Genomic DNA, 18,692 nt, shown 5'->3' with positions numbered 1-18,692 from the left:
CTCTCTCTATCTCTCTCCCTGTGTCTCTCTCTCTCTCCTGTCCTCTCTCTCCCGCCTTCTCTTTCTCTTTCTCTCCTGCCCTCTCTCTCTTTCTCTTTCTCTCCTGCCCTCTCTCTCTCTCTCTCTCTCTCTCTCTCTCTCTCTCTCGCTCTCTCGCTCTCTCTCCAGGTTACTTCAAACCGTGTGGCAGCTCAGTTGTCCTCTGTAGGAGACTCTCCCTCTCAGTCCCAGAGGGACTCCTTTAACCAGGCTCACGCCAGCGCCTTCCACATGCCGGCTGATGGAAGCCCCGCCCCCTCCGGCCCCCCCATGTACTACTCCTGTGCTACTCTGCCTGCCCAGGTAACATCATCTGAATTCACACTGGACTCCTTTTTCTTTTTTCTATGGTTTTCAGTGGTTTTGTCGCGACAGGCGTCTCGTGTTTTTGAAGCGACACTTTTTCGGGCAAAAAGTTAGTATTTTTGCCATGGAGCACACAGACGAATACCTTGTTTGTACAACCAGGTTTTACCACAACAGATATATGAACAGCAAGGCCTGGAGGGCTGTGAGCAATCAATGCAAACAGTGGTCATTTATGTAACCTATAAAACGTTAGCTGAGGTAGCAACAATAATGTATCTTAACTTATGTAACGTTAGCTGAGGTAACAACAGTAAATGTATGTAACTTATGTAACGTTAGCTGAGGTAGCAACAGTAATGTACCGGTATGTAACAATATGTAACGTTAGCTGAGGTAACAACAGTAAATGTATGTAACTTATGTAATGTTAGCTGAGGTAGCAGCAACAGTAATCAGTGGGTGATTATTTGATTTTGGGCATTTTCATGTCCCTGGGATATATTTGAAAGAAAAAAAAATATTTCCAGATTCTTTATGCTATCATTGATTAGTATAATTAATTACTTACCTAGACTTAATTATTCAATTTAAAACATACATTTTTTATCTTATTTTTTGTTGTTTAATGTTGGAATTTTACCATTTTCACCTTGTCCCAATCCAGAGTTTTAACGTTTGGTCTTGTATTTCTCTAGAAAAAACTATTAAAAAACAATGCTTTTAGGTATATATTACTATAACTACATTTGAATCAATGATTCTCTGCCAAATATTTAACTTGAGTACAATATGTGAAAAAAAAAATATCAAAATAGGTTTGTCCCTTAATATCTGTGTCATTACCATCACGTTGAACTATTTGCAATACAATGAAGTGTTGGCTACGCCCCTTGCTTTGGTACCAATTACAACCTGTAGTGACAGTGGAGCACATGGCTGTCAGAGTGGAAGACTGACATTTTGATCACCAGGAATGTAAGATATTTTCACATTTACTTACTCATACTACAGAATATGTTTGATAATGCTTTTGAATCTTAGTCAAACTTCTTCATATTTGTAGGTACATTGAGTACATTGCTAGCTAGCTAAGAATTGAATATAAGCAAGTTTGATGTTATGCTAGCTGTTAGCTTAAAAGTAAGAAAATGTCATTACCATCACGGTCATTACCGCCACACAATGAAGTGTGGTGGTAATGACAACGTGTGGTGGTAATGACAAAGATATCTGTTTATAGCTTTTTTTTTGGATAACATTACTTGTATGTATATGTATATGTAAATATATGTTGTGTCTCATTTATAACTGATATTTATTGTTATTTATTTATTTATTTATTGGTTTTTGTATTTGTTTATGCTAGTGTCTTCACCATGGCACCTAAATCAACAGGCCAAAGGTCAAAATCATACAGAGACAGACTTAAAGATGATCCAGAACAATATCAAAGATATTTTCAAAAAGAAAAAGAGCTGTATAAAAAGAGAAAAGAGACGGGTACGCTGCAATGCATATCTCAGCTGCCCAAATGCACACAAAGATATAAAAGGCATCAATGGCGAATCAATCAAAGAAACAAAAGAACAAACGATAAGCAAATATGAAATATGGATACCTAACAGTGAATAGGCCACCAGTGTCACCAACACAACAACCTGAGCAACACAATGCTGTCCCTGTCCCTATTGCCAGATGTGAAAGTCCCAATCAGCCTACACCACAAGAAACCCCACAACAAAGAGGACGAAAAAAGGTGAACAGAAACAGAAGTAAAGTCTACAGAGATCTGTGTGAAGCCAACCTGATGTTGGAGAGAGCAAAACGAAATATGGAGAAATATAAAAAACGATATGAAAGACTGTCAAATAAGCTCAAACCACAAGAATCGCCACGATCAAAATCAAAACAACAAATGAAGTCAAAGAAATGTGATCTCAGGAAGACACTATATTGTTCCACAATACTCTAGTGTCAGAGCTGTGAGACACCAACACTAAAGAGAAGCAAGTAATTTCAAAGATTCTAAGGGGGGGAATTCTGAAAAAGTACAAGTTGGTGTATCTGGCTCAAAAGGAACTTGGATTCTCTGCAAAGATGATGCAGAAATACAGAAGAGGAACTGGACTTCAGAAGAAACATGCAAATGCATTGCCTCTCTCTATCAGGACAAAAGTCAAAGAGTTTCTGGAACGTGATGATAACTCACGGGCAACAACAGGGAAGAGAGACACATTGATGCGGAAGAAAGTGAAAATGCAAAAGCGCTTTCTGAATGAAACATACAGTCTTTGGCGGAAATTCAAGAATGAACATCCACAGCTCAAGATTTCCTATAGTAAGTTATGGAAAACCTGCCCATTTTGGATAGTGAGGCCAACGTCCGTGATAGGGACACATGCTTGTGTAAAACACATGCAAACACTCAACTGATGGCTGACAAAGTGCTCCATCACAAAGTGCTAAAGACTAGCAACATTAAGGGCTAGATCCACAAAGAATGGATTGCACGGTGCTAGTTGCACCCTACTTACAATTCATTATAAATAGAAAATGGGGGACCTGGTGTAAACAAGACGAAAGTCTTTCTCTGGTCTGCATCCCCTTAACAATTGTGTGTATTGAGCCTTACTGTATTGTACCCATTCTGCAATCTGTTAATACCATTTTCAATCAGTTAAGACTGAGGAGATGGTGTTTGACCCCAGAGGTGTTGGGGACCACAGGCCTGTGGTCATCCACACAGAGTCCATCTCGCCGGTCTCTTCATATAAATATCTTGTGATTTTTGTCGATAACACACTAACCTGGAACACCCATGTAGATAGCCTGTGTAGCAGACTACAACAACGACTGCACTTTCTACGTCGCCTTAGAGTTCATGGTGTAGATAAAAAAAAAAATGTTACTTTTCTACCAATCTGTATTAGAGAGTCTCATCAGAGCTTGGTTTGGTAACCTGTCTGTACAATTAAAGTCCAAACTGGTCCGTCTGATGCAGACTGCATGGAAGATCATAGGGGTGAAAGTTCACCCATCCCTGCAGTCTATTTTTTAACAGGCTACTCTAAGGCAAGCCAATAGAATAGTCTCGGACCCCTCCCATTTCTTACATGCCGAGTATGAGCTACTGCCCTGGGAGGAGGTTTAGAGTTCCACGCTCTAGACTAAATAGGTTTAAAAACTCCTTTATTCCGATCTCAGTTAAACTTTTAAATAGTGCCAGATAAAGGGCAACTATCGAATAACTGATATTTGGTTGTTATATTATCGATATTCGATAAGCGATATTTGGGTTTTTTGGGTATACTATTATATTATACTAGTATATTTGTGTATACTATTCTAATGTGGTGTTGCCAGACATCCTGCTGTGCAGGTACTTTACTAGACATGTTGTGTAGGCTATTATTGTTAGGCCGATTTATTGTGTTCTTATTTTGTTATATAGGATGGCCTAAAGATGTGTTTCCTGTTTATGTTCATTAAGATGCATTAAGTTATGTATTTGTCAACTTGTCAATGCAATTAAACTTTCAAATTTAGTTCTGCCTTCTTGTCTATTCTCAGTCCTTGCCCCACAATGGTGGAATGAACTACCCACCCCAGTTAGGACAGCCGAAACCCATCCAATCTTTCGCCGTCGACTAAAGACGCACTTCTTCAATCATTATCTGAAATCTAAATCTTGTCTTCTTTTTAAGATTTTCCCATTAAAAGTTTTAAAACACATGGTGACAACCAACCCCATAGTGTGTGACAACCATCCCCATGATGGGGTTGGTTGTCACAATGTGTCAGAGTGTCTTTGATAGGTGATTAACTCTTTGTTACAATACGTTGGAAAATGAGAGGGATACACATTTCAAGCCAACATCTTAAGCTTCAATTTAATGTAGGAATGACTATTGAAAGATGTTTTGATTATGAGCAATTCACACTAGAGTAAAAAGTGTGACAACGTCCCCCGTTCTCCCCTAATATGGTATAGAATGGAAAACGTGCTGGGCCTTGTCCCAGAGCCCCAACCGATTACTAAAAGACATATGATGCTCAATGCCTCTGTCTGGAAACAAGTATGCTCCCTCATGGAGAAGAAGATGTAGGCATGTTAAAAGAACAAACATCTTACTGTTAAAGTATGTTGTTTGAAACCATAAAGGTTGTCAGTGTTTTTTTTAGATGGTTTCTTAGATGTTCCTATCCTGTTGTAACAGTTGTTGATAATACCTATGATTCTGATGTTGTGTTACTGTATCCATGAATGAATTCAATAAATCTATCTAAATGTCATTCCCATCACATTTCGTCATTACCACAACAGTACGTCATTACCAACACATGACATATTTCTTAACAAATTTGTAACAAATAGTTTAAATCTGACATTTTCCTACATGTTTTCCTATATTACAAGCCCTCCCTTAACATTTTATGTATGAAAAACAAGAGCCATGGACCAGTTGTTCATTGTTCATTGTAGTAATTGTATCTTTCTTGACAGGATCTAGCAATATATTTAAAAGGCTGCATATCTAAAGATCTAAAGCATGTTTCAATTCAAGTAAAATATTTCAAACCACTAATACATCAGAAGTAAGGTATAATGTTACATAAATGCCTTAAAAGCACAAATCTTTTACTTTTTTTTTTACATTTTAAAGAGTTATTTGGTAACGTGATGGTAATGACAATGTTCTATGACATTCTAGGAAAAGTGTTAAATATATTAAATTCCATAAAGTGATGTTTACAACAATGTTCATATTATGATTCCTGACAAAATGACTATAAAGCTTAATTGATCATTTAAGGTTTTATGCAATTTTATTTTTGATAAATAGATTTTCCCAAAAGTGCCCAAAATCAAATAAACGCCCAGTAATGTATGTAACTTATGTAATGTTAGCTGAGGTAGCAGCAACAGTAATCAGTAGTAATGTATGTAACTTATGTAATGTTAGCTGAGGTAGCAGCAACAGTAATCAGTAGTAATGTATGTAACTTATGTAACGTTAGCTGTAATCAGTAGTAATGTATGTAACTTATGTAACGTTAGCTGAGGTAGCAACAGTAATCAGTAGTAATGTATAAGATAAGATAAGATGATCCTTTATTAATCCCCTTGGGGAAATTCGGGATGTATGTAACTTGTGTAATGTTGCTCCCTGTGTACTTTAGATTCTCTATGTTCACCGCACCTTGTATTTGAAGAAACAGGCTTTCAATGTGATCACAGCCTTAGGCTCCTAGGCCCTCATTTATCAATGGTGCGTACGCACAGATATGTGCGTAACCCGTGCGTACGATCATTTCTAAGCAAAGTGTGGGACTTATCATTTTGAACGTGTGCTTGACTTTGTGCGTATATCTACGCACAGCTCAGAGCATGCGTACCTGGCGCCCAGCGGTAGAATATGAAGACTACAACGCGGAAATAAGCTTCCGTGCATTCGTTTCAACACTGGTGTGTTCTGTATGACTCGTAATTCATTATAGTTAATTGTAAAATAGCGACAGTAGTGTAATTATAACGGGCTCACGCGCGAACAAGAGGTTGGCCTGCTTGTTTGGCACGGGGGGCAGACGTAGAACACCCACCTCCAAACGCGATTAAATATTGTTTAAAATAAAAAGCTAAATACTATTATTTTGTGTGTCATGTTTCCAAATAAGATTGGTCACAACGAAATGCTTTCTACTTCAATTTGTTGGTTAGAATAGATGACCTCTGTTGAAACTTCACTGACACTAACAGTCTATTTGTGAGCTCCTGCACAGACGTGATGATAATAATAATAATAATAATAATAATAATAATAATAATAATAATAATAATAATAATAATAATAATAATAATAATAATAATAATAATAATAATAATAATAATAATAATAATAATAATAATAATAATAATAATAATAATAATAATAATAATAATAATAATAATAATAATAATAATAATAATAATAATAATAATAATAATAGCTTAATTTTATATAGCGCCTTTCAAGAGACCCAAGGTCGCTTTACATAGGGGGGAAAAATAACAAAGTAACAAACATAGTGGACAGACACAACATATAAATATGATGATGGAATTCAAGTTTGCGTTTTTATTGATCACATAGGTAGGCTATACATGGCGTAGGCTACATGGCAGTGAGATTCATTGTTCTTGTACTCTCGTATTATTGTTATAGTATACTATTGTCAAAAAGGAAGTACATTATTTTCAATCGTGGCTTTAATTCGTATAGCCGAGAAGCAGTCTCCTATCAGCTTCATTAATCCCGACCTATCTCAGCCACAGCATAACTGAGACCGGCTATGGAAACAAATCATAAATAAACTACTGTAAATAAAATAGCCTAGGATAGGCTATAGCAGGGGTTCCCAACCTTTATTCCCCAGAGCCCCACGATTCCTTGGAGACATAGGAATATGATATGATATAAAGGTATACTGGTCCATCAGCGAGGAGATAGCCCACAGCGGATAGCCATTAAATGCCATTTGAGAATATAGGCTATTAAGGCAAAACGATGGCCTATAGCCTATACATATTATTTAATGTTTTCATAAGCGTAAAGATACAAGGGCAACAGTTATATTAACGATCAAGTTAGTTCACTGTATGCAGGCGCGGGGCTCCGTGTGACATGTCTGTGCCATGCTGCGTTATGTGCAAATTACTGTTGCATAATGTAGGCTATGCATATATAATTTATATAGGCTATACCTAATACCGACATCAAAATAGATTGTATGCCTCAACAAATCATATTAAACCATGGAGGTAGAAAATTTACGGAAAATCCGTCGCGATTTGGAGAACTTTAATCCCTGGGTAATCGAACTTTAAAAGAACAAAACGAAAAAGGGCATTCATATTCCAGCATGGTTATTATTAATGACACCAACGCCAAACAGTGGTTAACAGTCTTTATTAGTGTTTGCGCTGCCCAGGCAGCAATGGTCTTTAGGAAGTTAATAGATATCATATCCGACTGTTTCCGACATCACCGTGTACACGTGTGTCAGCCTGTCGCGTATTTCTCCCAGGTGTTCACTCGGTTTAGTCCACTTTTCCACATTTCATGGGGGTGTTTCATTACCGTATATGGTTAATTACGGGCGGTTCTATATGCAAATACTTAAAATCGTGCACGAGCTCGGAGCGTAGAACAAGTGGCATTTATCAACACGGAGTACTTGCAGGTGTGCGTACGACCTGTGTACGCACGTGTGATAAATCCCGATTTTTCTGTGCGTAGAGACATTCTAAATTATGTGCTTAAGAACGAAAATAGAACACTTTCTAAGCATTGTTGATAAATGAGGGCCCTGGACTCCTGAAGGTCCTTTGAAGAAAACACTTGGGACAAACAGAATCTGTTGCAAGAAGGTTTATTTGTGCTCTGCAAAATCCATATAGCAACAAGTCATGTTACTGTAAAAATAAATGTTTTTTCACAGGAAATTCACTGTATTATTTTACAGATTACCTTTGTTTTTCTACTTTAAGTGTAAATACCATAAACATACAGTAAATGACCTTTTATCAAAATATTAACCATTAAATAAAGGTTGTAATCTGTAAATGTATTTGATTTTACTGTAATTTGACCGTAAGTATTTGGAAACCATTGATGCCAGACATTTACCGTTTTCTTGCAGCTTTTATTTCTTACAGTGATAGGCTATGGCTATTGCATAAGGTTTATCTTGGGCGTGGGGCATTCAACTGTTTTGAGTACCCACTGGCAGAAACATAAATCAGCGCCTATGGCAGCGGTTAGTAGTAGTAGTACCTACTTACTGGTCACGGGAGGCTTCAATAATGTTTGGATGATAATCCATTTTGTGAATACATTTGTTGAAACAACATCTTTGTTGGCCGACGGCTCTTGCTATCTTAACGTTAGCAAGCTAAACGTGTTAGTCTGACTTAATTAACGTGCATAACATACCTGTGTAACGTTAAGTAACTTGTGTTCCACTGGGAAAGCAACACTGCATACACTTGGTTTAATCCAAACGTCCATTCGGAAATGTTGTATTATTTATGAAATAAGACGGGTGAGTGTGAGTCACTCAACTCTCTCTTTTTTTGCATGATTGATTAATTTCCTGATAATGTATGATGGTGACCCCTCCTCATCTCGACTAGACTGTGTTGTGTCTGTGTTCGCTCGTGACTTTCGAATTATTGTAAACGCAACATAGTACTGTGATATTCTGATATATATCACATTCTGATATATATTTTTTGTGTAAAAAAAAAAAGGTTCGAACCCATTCATTAAGATTCGAATGCCAACGTAACGAACAACGTTTTTTAACCACCAAAACGTGAGGGGCTTTTTAACCCTTCCATGTGGATTCATTTGTCATGTTCTTCTCTCTTGTGATGCTCTCTGCTGCTCTCAGGCTGCTTATTATGCTAGACAATGATGCATGAATTATCCAGGCTTAGGATTAGAGGGCAGATGTGTGGGTTTTTAAGAAGCGTATCTTATTGATTACAAACTAACACTTATTTCTTTCTATTCATCCAAAGAGATTTCATGCCAGTATTCTAGATCCCAGGAGCCTGGCAGCCATATCCTTAGCCCTTCTCTGGCACTCAGAGTGCAAGTAAATGAGAGAGCCGTTATCAAATCACATCCTTCCAAATATTAACATCTTCCTGCTGGGAATGTAAGGAAAGGCCCACAAAGAGAGCTTGTTTGGATCCCAGTTGACCTCCACTCTCATTGAGCTCCACTCTCATTGAGCTCCACTCTCATTGACCTCCACTCTCATTGACCTCCACTCTCATTGACCTCCACTCCCATTGATCTTTACTCCCATTAGCAGTAGCAGTAGTAATAGTAGTAGTAGTTATAATAGTAGTAATAGTAGTAGTAGCAGTAGTAGTTATAATAGTAGTAATAGTAGTAGTAGCAGTAGTAGTTATAATAGTAGTAGTAGCAGTAGTAGTATTAGTAGTAGTAGTAGTAGTAGTAGTAGTAGTAGTAGTAGTAGTAGTAGTAGTAGTAGTAGTAGTAGTAGTAGTAGTAGTAGTAGTAATAATAGTAGTAGTAGTAGTAGTAGTAGTAGTAGTAGTAGTAGTAGTAGTAGTAGTAGTAGTAGTAGTAGTAGTAGTAGTAGTAGTAATAATAGTAGTATTAGTAGTAGTAGGAGTAGTAGTACTATTAGTAGTAGTAATAGTAGTACTGGTAGTAGCAGCAGCAGTAGTAGTAGTAGCAGTAGTATGAGTAGTATTAGTAGTAATATTAGTAGTAGTAGTAGTAGTAGTAATAGTAGTAACAGTAGTAGTAATAGCAGTAGTAGTAGTAGTAGTAGTAGTAGTAGTAGTAGTAGTAGTAGTAGTAGTAGTAGTAGTAGTAGTAATAGTAGTAGTAGTAGTAGTAGTAGTAGTAGTAGTAGTAGTAGTAGTAGTAGTAACAGTAGTAGTAATAGCAGTAGTAGTAGTAGTAGTAGTAGTAGTAGTAGTAGTAGTAGTAATACTATTAGTAGTAGTAGCAGTAATAGTAGTAGTAGTAGGAGTAGTAATACTATTAGTAGTAGTAGCAGTAGTAGTAGTAGTAGTAGTAGTAGTAGTAGTCATCGGAGGGTCATCAAAGAGAAGCCGCCTATTCTCAGTCCTTGCCCCACAATGGTGGAATGAACTACCCATCCCAGTTAGGACAGCCGAATCCCGTCCAATCTTTCGCCGTCGACTAAAGACTCACTTCTTCAACCATTATCTGAAATGATAAAAAAAAAAAAAAAAAAAATCTAACCCCGACTAACCTTAATGTCATGCACTTGTCCTAATAAACTAACCTACACTGTAACACGCAACACTTTGATGAACATTGTTACTCAGCTGATAGAGTTATACCCTTCTTGCTGTCTTGTCGCACAGAACTTGTAAGTCGCTTTGGATAAAAGCGTCAGCTAAATGACTAAATGTAAAATGTAAAATGTAGTAGTAGTAGTAGTAGTAGTAGTAGTAGTAGTAGTAGTAGTAGTAGTAGTAGTAGTAGTAGTAGTAGTAGTAGTAGTAGCAGGGCCGCCTGGGAGAAATGCGAGGCCCTGTGCGAGATTTAAACGCGAGGCCCCCCCCCCCCCCCCCCCCCCCCTCTCATACAGTCTACATATTCTTAAATAATAGCACTGCCCGAGGCTGGGCATGATACAGTCAACATATAGCAAGAGAGAGAGCGAGAGAGAGCTCCCGTTCTACAGTCAATATACAGTGTACAGAGAGAGAGAGAGAGAGAGAGAGACACATTGGAAAGAAATTGAAATGCTATTTGGCCCTAAACAGAGAGTACACAGTGGCAGAATACCTGAGCACTGTGACTGAAGATCCTTGACTAGGTACAGACTCAGCGAGCGCAGCCTAGCCATCGAGAAAGGCCGCCATAGGCAGACTGTGTGTGTTAGAAAGAGAGAGAGAGAGAGAGAGAGAGAGAGAGAGAGAGAGAGAGAGAGAGAGAGAGAGAGAGCATGTCTGTGTGTCATGTGTGTGTGTTAGAGAGAGAGCATGTATGAGAGAGATAAGCAAAGATGAGCCCCTAGAGAGAGAGTGCATTAAGAGAGAGAGAGATATAGAGATATATCCACGGCGGGAATAGAATAGAGTGCATTAAGAGAGAGAGAATAGAGTGCATTAACTCATGACATCTTACCTGCACCAAGGAACGCAGGGCGAAAGGCCGCAACACAGGTCTCCACGTTGACGAAAGGCCTCTCGCTGGCGGGACAAAAAGCTATGGCCGGAGCCTTGTCATGGTGCAGTCCCGACTACATCTTCTGTCAAATATGATGTCGTAGTCAGAGAGTGCCAGGGCCCGCTATTCTCACGGCTAATGTCAATGGTCGTAGCACAAGCTAACAGCTAACTCTAGGCTAACTGATAGCATCAAGCTAACGTTCCCAGCCGAGCGAAAACAAGCAGCTAACGTCGTAGCTAAACAGCTAACTGAGCTAACACCAAGCTCACCTCCCTCGCACCAGGTGCTCGGTGACACCAGGCCACACACTGTTAGCTACAGCTAACTAGCTAGCCGGCCCGTTTGGAGAGAGAGAGAGATATATCCACGGCGGGAATAGAATAGAGTGCATTAAGAGAGAGAGAATAGAGTGCATTAAGCGAGAGAGAGAGAGTGCATTAAGAGAGATAGAGATATATCCACGGCGGGAATAGAATAGAGTGCATTAAGAGAGAGAGAGAATAGAGTGCATTAAGAGAGAGAGAGAGAGTGCATTAAGAGAGAGAGAGAGATATATCCACGGCGGGAATAGAATCGAGTGGATTAAAAACTCACCAAACGTCCAAGAGGATGGAGACAACCGCATGGAGTTGACGAAGTTCATCTGTCCTCTTCATCTTGGCATAACAATGCTGCACGCGCTCTCTCTAGGTTAGCTCGAAATAGTAAAACGCAGCTGACGCACGCCGGCGTACACGTGATGTAACCCCTCCCTTCTTGAAAACAATCTGCAGAGCCAATATACATCTGCAGAGCCGCAGAGCCAGGAACATTCTACAAACGTGTCTAATGTGAAATATATAAGCATATAAGCAAAACTAGATTTTAGGTCTGTGATGGAAAAGGGCCTCGCGGGAAGGGGGGCCCCGCAAAAAAAAATAAGAAATAAAAAGAAATAAGAAAAAAAACAATAGCGGCCCTGAGTAGTAGTAGTAGTAGTAGTAGTCCTCAATTATTAGATTTTTTTTTGTTATTTTGTGTTATTTATGTAAGCCTGGGAGGTATTCAGGATGGCGTGGAATTGGGGAGCAGGGGTGATGGGTGAGGTACTTACTGGAGTGTAGCATATGATTTCATGTAATCATTTCTTGTGAAATTTTGGTGAAATTAAGAAATTATTATTTGATGAAATGCATATACTGTATATATACCCCTTTAAAAAACTGTCTTCTATTTGTTGTTCCAGAGGGTCAGTTCTGTAACAGTGTGTTTAGTAAAGAACTGTCTTCTACTTGTTGTTCCAGAGGGTCAGTTCTCCTCTGCAGGCGGTCGGCTCTCCCACCAAGCTCCAGCGCCTGGGCTCAGCCTCCTCAGACATGCCCAGCTATGCCACCCTACAGCGGGTGTCCTCGCCCAAACAGTCCCCCAGCCGACTGGCCAAGTCCTGGTGGGTGCCGGCCCGTACCGGTAGCTTAAGATAGGTCTGTAAAGGTCTGCAAAAATATCTCCTTTTTCTTACATGATGAAAATGATTCTGACATTCAAATAAAAAACCCAAAAGTAAAAGAAATTAAGATTTTTAATTAAAATGTACATTTTAAAAATAAGAAAATTGCGAGCAAGTGTCTATGTCTTCATGCCTTTTTTGTGTGTTTTTTGCTGCTTGCTTTTAGGGGGGGGGGGGTGGGATACTTCTGGGGGGAGGACGGTGGGTGGGTTCATCTTGTTGGGTGACTGTGTTTTTATTCTTTCTCCCCTACCTACTGTGATTTTCTTTTGTTTATCCCCTTTTTTCACAATAATTGACCTCAACAATCAATAGCAAGCTATTGATAACACGCTCCAACGCCACCTACAAGGTAGTGAGAACTTCTACCTATGGACTGAACTAATAGGTGAACAACTTAATAACCGAATATTCCCAGGTTACACCAGGATACAAATGGTTGATTCTAAATATGGCCTAAGTGATGTGGATAATAAGGAACCCAAGGGAGTACCAATTTTTCTGTTTTTCTTTTATAATTAACTCTAATTTTAAGTCTGATGGAAATATTTTATTTTTATATTTTTATTGTTATATGTCTTGTCATTATTATTATTATTATTATTATTATTATTATTATTATTATTATTATTATTATTATTATTATTATTATTATTATTATTATTATTATTATTATTATTATTATTATTATTATTATTATTATTATTATTATTATTATTATTATTATTATTATTATTATTATTATTATTATTATTATTATTATTATTATTGTTGATGTCGTTGTGATTTGTGTTCTGTCATAAAAAAGAAATTGAATACAAATTTGATCAAAAAATAATAATAAGAAAATGTAAATGAAAAACATTTTAAATTAAAGAAATTAAGATTTAACATAAAAAAGTATGCAAATGTTCAAAATGTAAATGTTGAAAATAATAAATTGGGGGAAAGATTTGGGAAAAAAGGAAATTTGAAAATCTAAATAAATTGTATTTTAAATTATAATAATGAATTAATAAAACACTATGTGATAAATTAATGAAATACATCTATATTTAGTAATTATTTATTAAAACATGTTGAATATATATGTTCATTGTAACAACTATAACCATCTCCTTCTCCAGCACCTCTTCGCCCATCAACATGGTGGCGTCGGGGGCGGCGGGCTCCTCCTCTCCCCTCCACATGGGTGCGTCCCCGGGGGGTAACCACGCCTCGTCGCCCCTCCACCAGCTGAGCTCCGTGGTGGGCAGCTACGCCACGCTGTCGCCCACCAAGCGCATGCTGCACCACGTCGGGCCAGACGGCTACAAGATCTCCCACGAACTCTATGCCAATGCCACGCTGCAGAGGCCAGGCAGCCTGGCAGGGAGAGGTACAGGCACTTTAACTCTTTACACTGTAACTCTAGGCACTTTAACTCTTTACACTGTAACTCTAGGCACTTTAATTCTTTACACTGTAACTCTAGGCACTTTAACTCTTTACACTGTAACTCTAGGCACTTTAACTCTTTACACTGTAACTCTAGGCACTTTAATTCTTTACACTGTAACTCTAGGCACTTTAACTCTTTACACTGTAACTCTAGACACTTTAACTATTTACACTGTAACTCTAGGCACTTTAACTCTTTACACTGTAACTCTAGGCACTTTAACTCTTTACACTGTAACTCTAGGCACTTTAACTCTTTACGCTGTACCTCTAGGCACTTTAATTCTTTACACTGTAACTCTAGGCACTTTAACTCTTTACACTGTAACTCTAGGCACTTTAATTCTTTACACTGTAACTCTAGGCACTTTAACTCTTTACACTGTAACTCTAGGCACTTTAAGTCTTTACACTGTACCTCTAGACAATTTAATTATTTACACTGTAACTCTAGGCACTTTAATTCTTTACACTGTAACTCTAGGCACTTTAACTCTTTACACTGTAACTCTAGGCACTTTAACTCTTTACACTGTAACTCTAGGCACTTTAATTTTTTACACTGTAACTCTAGGCACTTTAATTCTTTACACTGTAACTCTAGACACTTTAATTATTTACACTGTAACTCTAGACACTTTAACCACTTAAGCATCGGGCAAAAATGTTAAACAAATTAAATATAAAAAGATTTACGATTGCATACATAAAGTAATTTGTGGTATATTATACTTTGTACTTATAGCACATGCATGAGTCTGGTCTCTCACTGTAACTCTAGACACTTTAACTCTTTACACTGTAACTCTTTATACTGTAACTCTAGACACTTTAACTCTTTACACTGTAACTCTAGGCACTTTAATTCTTTACACTGTAACTCTAGGCACTTTAATTCTTTACACTGTAACTCTGGGCACTTTAACTCTTTACACTGTAACTCTAGGCACTTTAATTCTTTACACTGTAACTCTAGGCACTTTAATTCTTTACACTGTAACTCTAGGCACTTTAACTCTTTACACTGTAACTCTAGGCACTTTAACTCTTTACACTGTAACTCTAGGCACGTTAACTCTTTACACTGTAACTCTAGGCACTTTAATTTTTTACACTGTAACTCTAGGCACTTTAATTCTTTACACTGTAACTCTAGGCACTTTAATTCTTTACACTGTAACTCTAGACACTTTAACCACTTAAGCATCGGGCAAAAATGTTAAACAAATGAATTATAAAAAGATGTACGATTGCATACCCAAAGTAATTTGTGGTATATTATACTTTGTACTTATAGCACATGCATGAGTCTGGTCTCTCACTGTAACTCTAGACACTTTAACTCTTTACACTGTAACTCTTTATACTGTAACTCTAGACATTTTAACTCTTTACACTGTAACTCTAGACACTTTAACTCTTTACACTGTAACTCTAGGCACTTTGACTCTTTACACTGTAACTCTTTATACTGTAACTCTAGACATTTTAACTCTTTACACTGTAACTCTAGACACTTTTTAACTCTTTACACTGTAACTCTAGGCACTTTGACTCTTTACACTGTAACTCTAGGCACTTTAACTCTTTACACTGTAACTCTAGGCACTTTAACTCTTTACACTGGCAGCCTGGCAGGGAGAGGTACAGGCACTTTAACTCTTTACACTGTGACTCTAGACACTTTACCTCTTTACACTGTAACTATAGGCACTTTAACTCTACATGGTGACTCTAGACACTGTAACTCTTTACACTGTAACTCTAGGCACTGTAACTCTTTACACTGTAACTCTAGACACTGTAACTCTAGACACTAACTCTTTACACTGTAACTCTAGACACTGTAACTCTAGACACTAACTATTTACACTGTAACTCTAGACACTGTAACTCTAGACACTTTAACTATTTACACTGTAACTCTAGGCACTTTAACTCTACATGGTGACTCTAGACACTGTAACTCTTTACACTGTACTCTATACACTGTAACTCTTTACACTGTAACTCTAGACACTGTAACTCTAGACACTGTAACTCTAGACACTGTAACTCTAGGCACTTGAACTCTTTACACTTGAACTCTAGGCACTTTAACTCTTTAACTTTACACTGGACCTGGTATTACATGATGAAGACACTGAAGATAGATATGTAGGTAGGTAGGTAGTTAGTTATGCATGTGAAATTAATAATATTTACCGCATGTGCGCTGGAGACCTATTTCAGAACAAACCTGAGACGCACAGCGCGCTCCCCTCCTCTCATCTCCATTACAACACTCAGATCAGCCTTTACTTACGCCAATTCCACAATTCTAGATATAATTTATCTGTTCAAAAGTTGTCATGGGTTGTCATGGGTATTACAAATTCAGTTACTGGTAAACGGAGATACTGAATAAAAATTTGCATCGCACCATGCTCTCTCTCTCTCTCTCTCTCTCTCTCTCTCTCTCTCTCTCTCTCTCTCTCTCTCTCTCTCTCTCTCTATTTCTCTCTCTAACACCATGCTCTCTCTATCTCTCTCTAACACCATGCTCTCTCTCTCACTATATCTCTCTAACACCATGCTCTCTCTCTATCTCTCTATTTCTCTCTCTCTCTAACACCATGCTCTCTCTCTTTCCGTTATTTGCCATGTTATCAAAGTATCTTTGGGTGTTTGCCATTTGTGGGAAGTGTATGTCTCTGATGTATTGGTATAGTGGGCAGGTTGTTAGGAAGTGTAGCTCGGTTTCCACCTCACATTTTGTGAAATCTTGGTTTGCAAGTGGGCCCGATTTGAATTGGAATGTCTAGCTTGATGTTCCTTTTGATAACATAAAAAGCCCTTCTTGCTTTATCTCTCAGGTCATTCACAGCTTGGTTGAAGTTCCCTGTGGCGCTGATGTTTAGGCCAAGATAGGTGTCGTTTTTTGTGTGTTCTAGGGCAATTGTGTCTAGGAGGAATGTGTGTTTGTGTTGTTGGAGGCTGGGTCTTATTTTGACTATCCTAACTTTTGTTTTGTTTAGATTTACTGTCAGTGCCCAGGTCTGGATTTGTGTAGAAGTTCATGGTGCTGCTGTAGCCCTTCTTTTGTTGGAGACAGCAGCACCAGATAATCTGTAAACAGTAGGCATTTGCCTTCTGTGTTTACTATGGGGGATGCCAGGTGCTGCAGCTTGTTCCAATGTTTTTGCCAGTTCATTGATGTATGTTGAAGAGGGTTGGACTCAAACTGCACCCCTGTCTATAGCTTTGAGGAAATAAGTCTGTGTGTTTTTCCTGAATCCTCACAGAAGATTTGTTGTTGGTGTACATTGACTTTATGATGTCGTAGGTTTTCCCTCCAATGCCACTTTCTAATAGTTTGTACAGCAGACCCTCATGCCAAATTTAATCAAAAGCTTTTTGGAAGTCAACAAAACAGGAGTATTTGCTTTTGTTTTTATTTATTTGGTTGTCGATTATGGTGGTGAGGGTGAGAATATGGTCTGTTGTACAGTGATTTGGTAGGAAGCCAATATGTGATTTGCTCAGGGCATTATTGTTTGTGAGGAAATGTATGAGTCTGTGGCTGATGATCATACAGAGGACTTTTGTGGAGCGGTGTTATCAGTTCTTGTTTCCAAATATTGGGGAAGATCCCAGAGCTAAGGACATGTTAAGTGATTTTATTTTGTCCTGTAGTTCTTAATTAGTAGTGTAATTGGGGAGTCTAGTGGGTTCTAGTAGTATTTTATGGTTGACTCTAGGCTTTGTAGTTTATCTTGTATGTGTTTTTGCTGTTCATTATTTTGTATTGGGCTAAAGAGATTGGAGAAGTGGTTTACCCATACATCTCCATTTTGGATGGGTAGATCCTCGTGGCGGTGTTTGTTTAGTTTGTTCCAGTTTTCCCAGAAGTTGTTTGTTTTTATGGATTCCTCTATATCATGTAGCTGGTTTCTAATATGTTGGTCCCTTTTTTTCCTGACTGTTTTTATAATGTTTCAATGTGTTCTGGTTGTCTGGCTCTCTGTGCTTTTGGTTTGATACTGTAGGCTCCTTAATTCTTCCCTGAGATTTTTGTCGTGCTTTTTCCTCGCTTTCCTATTTGAGGCCTTTAGGTTGGATAAGGAGGCTGTAATGTCAAATATATTATTGAGGCTTTCTACCGGCCCGTTTACACTTTTGCTGTTGTGTTGGATATTTTTTTCCAGGAATTGGTCTAAACGTGATTGGACCTTTTGTAGCTTGATAGCATTTTGGAATGCTTCTATACTACTTTCCCATTTGTAGCTTTTTTAATAGTGTAGTTTGTTTGGTTTTGATACTTGCTGATTGCGTGTTGATCTGTTCAGAGACAGTGGTTTTGCTGTGGTCTGATGAAAACATGCTCCACCCCCCCCCCCCCCCCCCTCTCTCTCTCTCTCTCTCTCTTCTCTCTCTCTCTCTCTCTCTCTCTCTCTCTCTCTCTCTCTCTCTCTCTATCTCCCCCTCTCTCTTTAACACCATGCTCTCTCTCTCTCTCTAACACCATGCCTCGCTCTCTCTCTAACTCCATGCTCGCTCTCTGTCTCTCTCTCTCTCTAACACCATGCCCTTGCTCTGTCTCTCTCTCTCTAACACCATGCCCTCGCTCTCTCTCTAACACCATGCTCACTCTCTCCAACACAATGCTCTCTCTCTCTCTCTCTCTCTCTCTCTCTCTCTCTCTCTCT

The 18,692-nt window shown here is 38.3% G+C and overlaps 1 protein-coding gene across 1 annotated transcript in view; it reads left to right on the top strand.

Moving 5' to 3' along the window:
• The window catches only part of ctnnd2b (catenin (cadherin-associated protein), delta 2b), a gene marked incomplete at both ends in the record, with an annotated part of 213,541 nt that overhangs the window by 51,615 nt on the left and 143,234 nt on the right, over positions 1–18,692 (top strand). Inside the window, 3 exons of the mRNA XM_084327635.1 lie at positions 169–342; positions 12,362–12,504; positions 13,692–13,942. Of these exons, the coding sequence (XP_084183761.1) occupies positions 169–342; positions 12,362–12,504; positions 13,692–13,942 (568 nt within the window). The remainder of the gene's footprint in view (positions 1–168; positions 343–12,361; positions 12,505–13,691; positions 13,943–18,692) is intronic.

The sequence above is a fragment of the Notolepis coatsorum genome, assembly GCF_963971535.1.
Source record: "Notolepis coatsorum genome assembly, chromosome: 13".
Classification (NCBI taxonomy): Eukaryota; Metazoa; Chordata; class Actinopteri; order Aulopiformes; family Paralepididae; genus Notolepis; species Notolepis coatsorum.
The sequence above is the reverse complement of the archived record's forward strand: the minus strand, read 5'-3'. Positions and strand labels throughout refer to the sequence as shown.